General features: G+C 40.9%; 1 protein-coding gene across 1 annotated transcript; it reads right to left on the bottom strand.

Annotated features, from left to right (window-relative positions):
- Positions 1-2851: 2851 nt before the first annotated feature.
- Positions 2852-12136, bottom strand: LOC122646443 (probable GMP synthase [glutamine-hydrolyzing]). The gene is made up of 5 exons (XM_043839998.1): positions 11623-12136; positions 4573-4630; positions 4374-4457; positions 4038-4179; positions 2852-3577 (listed from the first exon to the last, which is right to left on the bottom strand). Exons 1-5 carry the CDS (start codon positions 12098-12100, stop codon positions 3209-3211), a joined length of 1131 nt encoding a protein of 376 aa, XP_043695933.1. The 5' UTR covers positions 12101-12136; the 3' UTR covers positions 2852-3208.
- Between the last annotated feature and the right edge of the window lie 779 nt (positions 12137-12915).

Genomic DNA, 12915 nt, shown 5'->3' with positions numbered 1-12915 from the left:
AGTAAACCGATTGAATCATCAAGAAAGAGAAACCGATCAAAACAGCAAGCAAGAAAACAAGTAGCAGCATCAAGAGAACCGATCTAATCATTAAACATGTCCCATATTTCTGATCTGCTCTGATACCATGTTCTAACCGCAAGTAATAAGGAGAAAGGGAAGAAGGAAAAAAAAAACAAGACAAGTTTAACTTGGTTCGGTCTTAATTGAGAAGCCTACATCCACGGTGAAAACCCCTATTCGACTTAGCTTCTTGGGGGGAGATAATTCTCTTTAAATAATGATGAATACAACTTAGTTGCTAAACAAGAACAACTACTGTTTAGGAAATTATAACTACCATATGGATTGGCTTGATCTCCTACTATATTGGGATGATTTGGCACCGTCACAATCCCATTAATCTTGTCAACATACGGATTCTTCTCTATGTATTTGATTGGTTCAAATTGGAAAAAAGAGAGGATGCACTTTCTCTTTCCCTTTTTTTTTTTTTTTTTAATTTTTTGGTAAAAAAAAAACTTATTGAATAAAGCCTCTAGGAAGTAGAGTACAAGAAGCATAAAAAAGTATAAGAAGATGAACAAAGGGAGGGGGTAAGATTCCAAAAAATAGGATGACGCTCCATAGGAGGCTAATGAGTCCGCAACAAAGTTGTCTTCCTGAAGAGTATGTTGGAAACTCGCTTGAGAGAAATAAGAAGCAATTGATATGCTTGAGGCTATTAATCATCATAAGATTATCACTCTCGATGCAAATCCTGTGAAAGCCCCGAGAGCATGCATTAAGGCACTACAGATGGCTAGAGCTTTAGTGACACGTGTGTAAGTGTGGCCAACCCAGAAGAGAAACCAAATATAAACTTGCCAAGGTGATCTTTGCATACTCCACCCACTCCTGAAGGCCCAATATTACCTGAACTTGCCCCATCTACATTGATTTTCACTATTTCTTGTGGGGGAGACCAAAAGATAAGCTTAAAGTTACTACTTTCTCGCACCTTTATCCAGCGCTAAGAATTCATTAGCAAAGCGCAGGGCCTTATGACTAGTGTTGTTTACCAGCTGAAGATCTTCGTCATGGATGTACTACTTGTAGCTTGTCTAGATATGTCATAATAAATTTGTAATATTTGAAACTTTGCAGTGATTGTCTATTCCGGATGAATGCATTATGGCAGAGTCAAGACCATCCATGTTGTCGATATTCAAAATGAACTTGTGGAGCTACAGTCGATCCCAGAGATTCTGAGATTAATTGCATTGAAGAAATAAGTGATCAAGATCAAGAACGGTATGAGAGCCCACCTTAGAAAAGGAAAGGATTGAAAGGCCCCAACTTCGAAGAAGATTAGCAGTTGTAGGAAGAGGGCCAAGGAAAAGTTTCCACACAAATATATTGATTTTGAGAGTCGCGGGGATGTGCCATAGTTTTAGGTAGATCAGATTAGTTGCGTGGCATTACTCATCCAGTGCTAGCCTATACACCGATGCCACCATGAAGTGTATGTTGGATGTAGGAAGCTAAACATAGCGATCCGGAGTAAGAAAGAAAGGTATAGGAATTGCCAATATCTAAATGGCTATTTCCACAGGCCACCAATTGAAAATCAAGTCAATGGTCGAGCTGTTCGTCATAAGATCAATGAATTTGGCAACTCGTCCAGGGGCGTCTCTAGGAAAGGGAAATGGAGCTGTAGCAGGAGGGAAATTAGGGATCCAATAATCTTACTAGGGATTAATAGATTTGTCATCACCCACTTAAATAAATAAGCCATGCCGAAGTAAAGGATGTGCCCCCATAATGGATTTCCAAGACCAGGATGTAGATGTTGGAGTAGAAGCATGTAAAAAGTCAGTCAAAAGGAAAGTATTTCTGTTTCATCCCCACAAGGATGCTACATGGGATAGAATCTCCCAAGCCTTCTTTGCGAGAAGGGTCTGACTCATACAACCCAATCTTTTGAGATTGAGACCTCCACTCCGCTTAGGCTGACAAATGGACTTCCAACTGGCAAGTTTAGGAAGATCAAAGAAACAAGAAAAAAAGGAGGAAAAAAATTCAACCATGAATCTCAAAACACAACGATCCTGATGCCAACTAATAGTATCAACGTAAGGCCCACAACGAAAATTTCAAACACTGATAGAGAAAAGGCAACCCTACCATTGGCGTTTCTCTAAGATGAAAAAAAGGTTTTTTGAGCATTGGGATCAAGAAACAGCAGCTGCAAGCTTCATAAAGAAAGATACCACCCATTCCTTTCACGACCAAACCCCAACCCTGACCATAAACTTGAAAGATAAAAAAAATTTTGAAGGAGGATTGGGACTTGGAGGAGAAAAAGAAAGTAAAAAAGGGACTGTGAACGAAATCATTGGAGCTGGAAGAACGGAGATTTTGCGAGCACCCCAAAATGGAAAACGGAGGATTTTGTTTATTAGATGGGGAGCATAGTGGCTCCTCTCCCATGCGGCATGGTGTGCAATGTACATCATGCGGTTGGGGAGTCCCCAATCCACATGCCAGCATGTTGGGATGTGTGCTGGTGTGTGAATCGGGGCTCCCCAGCCACACAATGTGTGCTGCACACTATGCGACGCACATGTGCGTTGGAGAGGAGCCGGATCCTAGGGGGATAGGATAAAACATGCACTGTAGCCATCCCATTGGCATGGACTGATCCCTTTTTTATTGCATCCTTGGATCCTCTCCATCACAGGTGTCAGCTGGGGAGGCCGATCCCCAGCACCCCGCTCTGGAGAGGATCCAAATCCGCCCTCGTGTCCCTCGATTCAACACCATCATATATTGGGACATAAAAGATAGCAAATTTACATGACTCACATAAGACAGAAGAAACCCAGCCCCTGGTTCAAAGAAAAGGATAAGGTTTTTTAAAATGAAAAACATGCTGAAATATCCTTTCACTATACAAGGAAAAATGTACATCCATCTCAGAAGGCTCTCTCTCGGCAACATATATTCAATCATCATCAGTCATCGATAAAGAGTTCTCCTCCTATCAATCTACAAACGAAGATGCATAAGAATTCATAGCTATCTCCTTTATACACAACCTACATTCCACCACCACCCAGGCACCCACCTCGTAAAAGAGCAGCCAACAATCTAGAAATGGTTGTACATGGATGAAAATAGGTGACAGAAAGTTTATGTTCACCTTTCAAGCGGCAACCTCATTTCATCATTCTGCGATACTTAACTCATCCATGGCCCTTGTTATTTCTGAGCCCGCCATGTCCTCGGCTTTATTCTCCTCAGTTTTAGCTTTGCTGTCATCCACCACTTCAATCCCTGCTGCTGTGGTTATGCATTCCTGGAACCTGAAGCAAGTAATTAGATGGTCGTTCGTTATTCCAGCAACTTGCATGAATGAATAGATCACAGTAGGCCCCACGCTCCGGAAACCCCTTCTGACCAAGTCTTTGCTTATCACATCAGCTTTTGGAGTCTTCACTGGAACCTGGCGAGGATACCGGAATTTGCTGACAATTGGCTTGTGGTTCACAAAGCCCAAAATATACTTTCCAAATGAACCAAACTCATCAATGATCTGTATCAGAAAAGGCCCATTTTGTGTTAGTCATGGCGACAATCATACCAAATAACTGTCAAAATGTATGACTTCCAAAATAAATGTAACAGTTGGGAGGGCAATATTGAGGCCAGAATTGTATTTCGGCCGCAAGACCACTTCATTTTCATGACTAACCACCTAAACGACAATTACATATCCAGAGTACACCACCCTATTGATTAGCCACAAAATAAATAACTGAGAATCTAAACAAAGCAGCCTTCCTGTCAGATGCTTATCTAATCAGGTTGACTTTGTCCAGGAGACCTAGAAGCCATGATTTATCAAGACATAAAGCAGAGATATTTTGAACATGGATTATCAACTGCCAAGTCTCTGCCTAATCTCTGCTTAAAATAAAAAGAAAAAAAAAAATAGCATTTTTTCTCTTAAAATTTTGGCGACAACAAATTAAAAACCAAAAATAAGGTTCTACCTTACAAACTTGACGTGAATTGTCAATAATTGCTCGCAGCTTTAGTTCTGATAATAAGCAGCTGGCTGTGCTTCCTGAAGCTGTGATCTTTTTGTCGCTCAATTTTGAGACTGCTACTGGGTCAAAATCTAAAAAGACTTCCCTGTGCACAAACAAATGTTAGGAGACTATACAGCAGCCACCACTCTAATCCTTCCAGCAAGAGTGATATTTTGATCTCTCATATCCTTCTGGAATAATCGAAGTAAAATATATGATGTTCCAGAAAATAAGTCACTCACATGGAGATAATTAAGAGCATAAGGCTGTTTTCAAAAACCAAGATAGAGTAAGTACCTAAATATGTGCCTTTTGCTAAGAATTGCAGGCCATGTAAGTTCAGCCAAAGCACCTGATAGGACTAGTAACTCAAACAGTTTCCTGCATGTTATCAAGAATATCAGGCTCTAAGAATTCTGTTAGATTAGAGTTTCTATATAGGGAGTGATAAGCTCTTGGGAATTGAAAGGGAAAGTAGGAAAAAAAGTTGGCATACTTGTCATCATGGACCGGAACTCCCCATTCTTCATCATGGAAAGCAATATAACATGGCTCTGTTTAAAAACAATGAAAGCAGATGTCTCATTAGTTTGCTTCGTCCAAAGACTACAAATGCAAGCAAATTAAAAGAGAATGGAAGTAGTTTTAAATTCCCTAAAGTATTAACAAAAGGAAACTAGAAAAAACTTGCTTTTGAATAAGAATTCAATAGTTTTATACATTGAGGGAAATGCAGAGTTCAGTCACTAGTATAAAAGGAGAAAACCAGTGCCTTTTCCCACATATCCAAGAAGACAAATGAAAGATCTTTCCACGGAAAGACACATTATTTCCTCATCAAAACTATGACTATTGATGGTTCCGGAAAAGACAACAGATTGCCTCAAATAAGTATGAACCTGACAGAAACTGGCCAAGGTACTAGGAGAGCCCATCTCCCTTTCATATCAAGGACTAATGTTCTGGCCCACCAGAGGGTCTAGCTTACAAGGTCCAAGATCTGGTGCACAAGACTCCCATATAAATCCTTGTCAGTCCACAACAAAAAGGAAAAAATTGGTCAAACAGTTTGATTAGCCATGCCAGAAATCAGTGCTTCGGTCCATAGTTGTCAAGCCGTCGCCTAGGCAGGCACCATGAGAACTAGGGTAGCCTTGAGTCCAAGCCCCCTCTTGAGTCACCTAGACACCATGACAACTATGCTTGGGTCCCTTGAGAATAATAGTGACACTAAACTTGACGTGGTTCATGAATCAAAAGAAAATTGCTTTGCCTCATGATCGCCACACTACTTTCTACATCCAAAATAAAAGAAAGAGGGATGGGGGAGAAAAAGGTGATGCTGTGAACTCAAAAATGTAGGTGTTGTAAATTTAATCCATTATTTATTCCAATAAAGTAGATAAGAGGATTTAGGGGAGTCTTCACAAGGATGAAAACAGAAGTTCTTTGAAGTGTAGCAGTGCCGAAATATCAAACATAGAGCATTCAGCATTCCACTACAACTATATACACATGGACAAAGAATGCTTCAGAGCCTATTCAAAATGATAAAAAAAAATCCTATCTTTAACCAGTACCTAATGAAATAAGAACATGGTTACAACACACACACAGAATAATTTCTTAAAGTGCTTTGATGACGAATAATGAAATGACAATAAGGGCATGTCCGCAAGGGGGTAATGTAAGACGAGTTCCCAACAAGTCAACTAGGAACTAGTCCTACAATAGGATCACTCTATTCTGCCAACAGTAGATCACAGCATATAACCAACAACAGGAAAACAAGCACAGACCGGTCAACAAGCTAACAATAGGGTGTCTGATGCTTAGGTTAACCCCAGACCAAATAGGTATACTGCCAATGACAATCGATCACAGGGAACACAACAGCAGTGTAGTGTTAATAGCCAACAGAACTGGACAACCTCAGAACTCAGAAAATAAGTTGAATCACAAAATAGAAAGTAGACAACTCAGATGGACAGATCTTCTCATTCAAGTGTAGAGGACTTAGTATAGAATACCACTCCCAAATTGCAGTTAAATCTGATGGTCTGGTTACCAGGGGCCTTGGTCGACTCGGGCGCTTTGGTCGCATAGGCGGGCGCCTTGGATGCCTTGTACGCCTGGTTGGCGTCGCCTTGAATTTTGGCCCTCACCACCGCCTTGGGTCGCCTAACCGCCATGACAACTATGAAGCTGACACACGTCTTCGCTCAGCTAGCCTGCCTAGGGCAAGTCTACGTGCCTTGGCACATTGTCTTCCACTAAGCATGGTTACTCCATAGAGGTCTTGGCACATCATCACCCACTAAGTAGGATTATCCTGCAAAGAAAACCCTCTCCCACGCTGCAACGGCATTAATGGGCATTTATTGATACTGACCAAACAAGGCTCCCAGGCATGTAGGAGATCTTATCAGATAGGGACTCTCCATAACCTGATAAACAGGAACACTCCACCTCCTGACGACAGGGGGGGCTCCACCATTGGTCAAATCAGGACCTTTACATTACCACGTCAATCAAAGGGAATTAACCCTATAAATGGGAAAGTAACACCCCATGCAAGGGGATCGCATTCTTGAAACTCTCACTGTTTCATATGTTTACTAAAGAGACCTTAGGCATCGGAGAGTCCCCAGTCGATACCCCACCTGCACTTACATGGGAAGGTAACACCCCATGCAAGGGGATTGCATTCTTAAAACTCTTACTGTTTCATATGTTTGCTAAAGAGACCTAACTTAGGCATCGGAGAGTCCCCTGCTGGTACCCCACCGGCACTTATCTCCCTTGTCTGTTTGTTATTTTGTGTAGGTCCCTTCCTTGGACGACCCACCGGAGGCTTCTTGACGCAACAAGAAGACACGATCAGAACAGGAGAAAACAGAGATCGAACAGCCTTTAGGGTTTTGGGAAAGATTCTCTTGGATTGATGGTGGGGTTGTTCCTGCTGGTTAGGCTGATGAAGATGGACCTTGGCAGCAATGATATGATGATGCAAATCCAAAATATCGATGAGAACAATCTGCAGAAGAAAACTCCCAGCTACTTATAGAACTCTTGAAGTCGATTGGACAGAATTAGTGTTTGGAACCTTGAACCGATGGAAGGAGATGAGGGAAGGGAATGGTATCTCACCTATCCTCTCTCAGGATTTCAATAATTGCTCAAAGAAAATTATGTATTCATTCAATCGTGGACTCTCAAGAGCTGATTACATGTTTAAAGATCCTAATGGCTGAGACAAAAAATAGAAAATAGACACTAAAGTTTAACTAGGATTCCCCACAGTACTAGGATTCCCCACAGTACTAGGATTCCCAATTAGGAGTACAACTCAGAGATAACTAGGAAAACTAAAGTCTAATAATAAAAGAAATAAAATAAAATCTCAACATCAGCTCACCATTTTTACTGTGCTGGTGTAGGGTAATCCCTACACCCACAGTACTGCTGGTGTAGGGGAATTCCTACACTTGCGGCTGTACTTTTTGGTATGCAGCCTAGATACATCAACTCCTCAGAACCAGCTGTCCAGGTGGGGACCATATCACTGTTCATGTGAACAGTACTCGGGTATTGTTCACATGAACAGTAACTCGTGAACAGTAATTTCTAGAAGACACGATCAAAACAGGAGAAAACAAAGATCGAACAGCCTTTAGGATTTTGGGAAAACCCTAAATTCTCTTGGATCGATGGTGGGGTTGTTCCTGCTGGTTTGGCTGATGAAGATGGACCTTGGCAGCAATGATAAAAAGGCCGTACCCAGTGCACGAGGCTCCCGCCACTGCGGGGTCTGGGGAGGGTCATAATGCACGAAGCCTTACCCCTGTTTCGCAGAGAAGCTGTTTCCAGACTTGAACCCGTGATCACTTTGGTCATAATGGAGCAACCTTTACAGTTGCACCTTGGCAGCAATGATATGATGATGTAAATCCAAAATATTGATGAGAACAATCTGCAGAAGGAAATTCCCAGCAACTTGTAGAACTCTTGAAGTCGACTGGACAGAATTAGGGTTTCGAACCTTCAACCGATGGAAGGAGATGGGGGAAGGGAATGGGTATCTCACCCTAGGCCTCTCACCTATCCTCTCTCAGGATTTGAACAATTGCACATAGCAAATTCTGTATTCATTCAATCATGGACTCTCAAGAGCTGATTACATGTTTAAATAGCCTAATGGCTGAGACAAAAAATAGAAAATAGAAACTAAAGTCTAACTAGGATTCCCAATTAGGAGTACAACTCAAAGATAACTAGGAAAACTAAAAGTCTAATAATAAAAGGAATAAAACAAAACCTCAACATCAGCCCACGATTTTTACTGCTAGTGTAGGGTAATCCCTACACCTACCCTACACCAATGGTGCTGCTGGTGTAGGGGAATCCCTACACTTGCGGCTGTACTTTTTGGTATACAGCCTATATACATCAATTTCTCTAAACCAGCTGTCCAGGTAGGGGCCCATATCACTGTTCATGTGAACAGTAACACGAACAATAGTACAATACTCGGGTACTGTTCATATGAACAGTAACTCGTGAAAACTGTTTTTGCCCTTTTCTTCATGCTTTGTTCTACATCATTAAGATCTTCAACACATGATCAATAGCAGCCATCCTCTCTGATTACAGAAGTCAACGAACTACATATGACCAACTGTACAAAATTAGCTTGGGAGCACAAATTCAACTGGTTCAATAATCAAAAGATCAGCCAGTTTATGCTTTCTCCACAGGTTGCTCTTCAACGACAACTAGTGCCAACTAGTCCTCAATTATCGAATATCGATGGCTTATCTTCTTGCTTCCCACCCCGCATTCAACGAGTGATATTAGCTTGTCAAAAGAAGCATCTGTTATCAAACATGAGCAGTGATTGACTTTTTAGTTCCACAAGTTTAAGCATCCGTACGATCAAACATGGGCAGTTAATTAACTTTTCTAATAAGGAGACTAGTTTCCTTATAACAACCTATAACAAACAGCTCACTTGTAACCAATGCCTAAGATAGCTTGACAGATCCCTAATTAAGTGAACTCCTAACAAAAGAAAAGTAATACCACCCCTACAAAATGAACCTGAAATTATCATTGTCAATGAGGCAATGCCAAAGGCCTTACATACAATAAGCTAATTAGTTCCAGAACATGAGAGAAGTGCTTATGAGCATTTAGTGAATGGGATTTTATTAAGTTTTTTTTTCAAGGAGCCATCAGAATTTTGAAACATCAAATATTCAAGTTTACAACTTCATCCTAATATAATGAAGCATATGATTATTGTTTATGTAACATGAACATTCATCCGATCCATTTTGCACAAGGAACTAAAACTCGTCTCGAGTACAGGTTTCGACCTGGCCAAATGGCGAGTTGGGTCGAGATCTTGATGAGTTGGGGGTTTTTTTTTTTGTCAACTCGATGGCTGGTTTCGGTGGATTTGAAACCTAGTTTGGTCATGAAAGTTGGTATACAACCTATTTTGGGCCATTTAAACACAATGAAACTATCAGATTTTGAAAAATCAAAGTCCAAAAAGGAGTTTCTGTTAGTGGGAAACCAGGACAGACACATACTTATGCTAGAAACCACAACAGACACTTATTTATGGCTAATATCATTTATGCAAATGTTTTTGTATTTGTATTTCATTTACTTAAGATACTATTCATAAATAAGCAAATACCCATATTTGAATCCAATAAAAATAGTCAGAAAAATCAAATTCCAATAGGATAAAAAGTCAACCCCCCAATTCAAAAACAAAAAATGGATTTTCTGTGGTAGGCACAATTTTCAACCTTCTAATGCCAACAAGTCCAAGATTGCTTAAATCTGATTTATATTGAAAAAGTTATGTACCGGTCAAACTTAATTTGGTGTGGGCGAATGCTGTCAAAATCGCTCTGAATGAAAATATTTTTTGGGCATCAAAACAAATGAATATTTTACCGCACTTTTGGTTTTTAGCAATGCTTTATCACATTAAGATTTAGGAATTTTTAGATTTGAGAAAAAACCCAGCATTAAAAGGTTGAAAATGCACCTACCACCGAAAATCTAGCTTTTGTTCTTGAACTGGGGGGTTGACTTTTTATCCTATTGGAATTTGTTTTTTAACTATTTTTATTGGATTCAAATAGAGGGGTATTTGCTTATTTCTGAATAATATCTTAAGTAAATGAACTTAAATGATATTAGGCATAAATAAGTATATGTCCTGGTTTCTGGCATAAATAAAGTGTCTGTATACCAAGGTTTGCATAAATATGTGTTTGTATACCAAGATTTCCCACCGAGATGACCAAAACTACGAGATCTCGCCAGATTCTGGAACTAATATGCTTGATTTTGGGTCAAGATCTGGGTCGCGTCGAGATCTCGAATCGACCCGAGAGGTCATCGAGATGGGGTAATAAATGGTATCGCCTAAGATCTCGTCTCGAGCTCACGAAAAAGCGAGATTTTCATCGAGATCTCGGGAGTTTTAGTTCCATGATTTTGCAACAGTGAAGGATAGGTGTGCAAGAAATGTCACAGTGTTCACAACCTCAATTATGCCTATTGCAAGGCATCGATAGTTATTCTATCCTCGATCACCCCGGAAGTTACAGAACGGGGCAGTGAAGGCTCGCGAAGTAGACAACAAGTAGCAAGCAACAGCTTTTCCGCCATAGCGCGCTGTAGTTTTTCAGCTGGCTGCTCTGCTAGTTGTAGCGCGCTCGTGCGGAGACTCTATCATGATCTTACGAATCTAAAGATCTCAAGATTGAAGAACGAGCTCTTCTCTAACAACCCTATCTCCAAAGGGGCTTACGCACTGAACTCGCTAGGGGATGGGATTCATTCACTTGCATTCCTGCTAGCACTACAAAAAGCTTTGGTCTTAACGCCCTAACTACTACTGTGCAGCCTTTCCCACTCCCAACACATACAGCGGCTGCACGCACATTCATGCGTTAACACACAGAGAGAGAGTTATTTCAAATATACATTTCATGCATTGCAAACTGTAATATAGGAATAAGCCATAGTAGCACTATACGTTTCAGGTTATTGAGGTTAGAATGTCTAACACCATCTCGACGTAAAATGGTTTCAAAGAGATCAAAACAGTGAACTAATATTTTCTCTGCTCACTGAATCCCTTGAAAATCAGCACTCTTGTACCCAAAAGCTACATTTCCTTCCTGTGGAGTCAAAGCAACCTAGCTATTGGTGTTTCTTTCATCAAATCTGTTTCAACATCTTTTGCAGACGGCTAGTTCAACCAAACCTGGATTATAATACACTATCAATGGGCATGAGACCAATAAAAGATGCTTCAGACATTACCATATTATGATGGACACTAAGACATTCCGTTTAGCTAGATGTAACCAATATAGGGTTCTTATAAAATGGGTATTTTATCAACAAAAATTGTTAAAATCAGCCAATGAACCAGAAGGGAGAAACTAATTGAAAGCGAAACAGAGTTGCACAAATATAACTAACAACTCCAATATGAGTAAGAAGAAGTTACCAGTATTTGGTGTCACCCAGGCACACCTCTTTTTCCCTTCCAGCGTATCAAGTGGAGGTACGGAGACACTATCTGGAACAACTTTTTCTGGCTTTGAAGCAGCTTGCTTTCTGCGGCTTGCAGTGCTTCTTGCTCGAGTTATTCTTCCAGTAGAAGCTCGACTGACAAAAGAATCAGAAGAAGCATCTGATGAACAAGACGCATTGAGCGACAAATTAGAGTGCAATAACTGCTCCTGCCTCCGCAAAATTGAAGGAACGTTCATCGAGTGAAGCTTAGGACGTGAAGCAGCAACAGGAGCCGAAGGAACTCTCTTCTCCTCAACCGCAAGTTCTGGCGTTTTCTCCACCTTCCGCAAAGGCTTGGAAGCAGGTTTCCTTGTAATTGTTGACCTCGTCTTGTTTCCAGCAGGCCCAAGGACCGGCCGAACCTCTGAGTCGGCCACGTTCATGGACCTTACTATAGGAGCTCCCGACATTGGAAGAAATCCCCCAATTTCTCCACTTTGAACAGATTTTAGGTCACTTAAACAGCCAAAAACTAGCAATCACTATCTACCGCATGAATCCACCCAAAACCCCACCTTTAGGCATACAGATAACGGGAAACAAGAAGAATAATCCCCTTTTGACCAACAGAATCTCAGCCTAATTCGATGACTCCAAGAGCTGCATTATCCAATCAAAAGCCCATATCCACTAACCCGAAGCCACATTCACGTTAAAACCACAGAATTCTTCCACATTTAGCCGAACCTAGGGTTAATTCGAAAGCTAACATGCTCAACTATCCATAAACCACTTCAATCAGTTTCAGAAAACATAGAAACCCTGAGATACCATACTGCATTGCCAACAACAGAGCTCTGCACCCCAAAGCATTCATCTTATAACTCTAAGATATGAAAAAGCATATATCTCGCTGCAAAAACCTCATATTAACAATAAAACAACCGGAAAAACTGCTGAAATCGAAGAAAATCACCTCCGATGAGAAGAACAACTTTAAGCAAATCGATCGATCGATCAGAACTAGAATCAAAGAGTACAAAAAGGAATTCCAGAAATGTTCGATCCAGTGATTGCGAGAGAGAGAGGGAGAAAGGCCGGGACCGAAGAGAACACAAGTCGAGAAGCAAATGAGAGGACGTTAGAATAGAAGGTGAGGGACCTATTTATATTGGTGGTGACCGGGAGAAATATGAGAGGGGCAGGTAAGGAGACCGGCTATGATCAGTGGATAAGACGGACAGGCAGTGTTACTGTCAGGCTTCTTCCAGTGCGGTACGATTTT

The sequence above is a fragment of the Telopea speciosissima genome, chromosome 11 (genome assembly GCF_018873765.1).
Source record: "Telopea speciosissima isolate NSW1024214 ecotype Mountain lineage chromosome 11, Tspe_v1, whole genome shotgun sequence".
NCBI lineage: Eukaryota > Viridiplantae > Streptophyta > Magnoliopsida > Proteales > Proteaceae > Telopea > Telopea speciosissima.
Note: the sequence above shows the minus strand (reverse complement) of the source record. Positions and strands in the feature narration are given on the sequence as shown.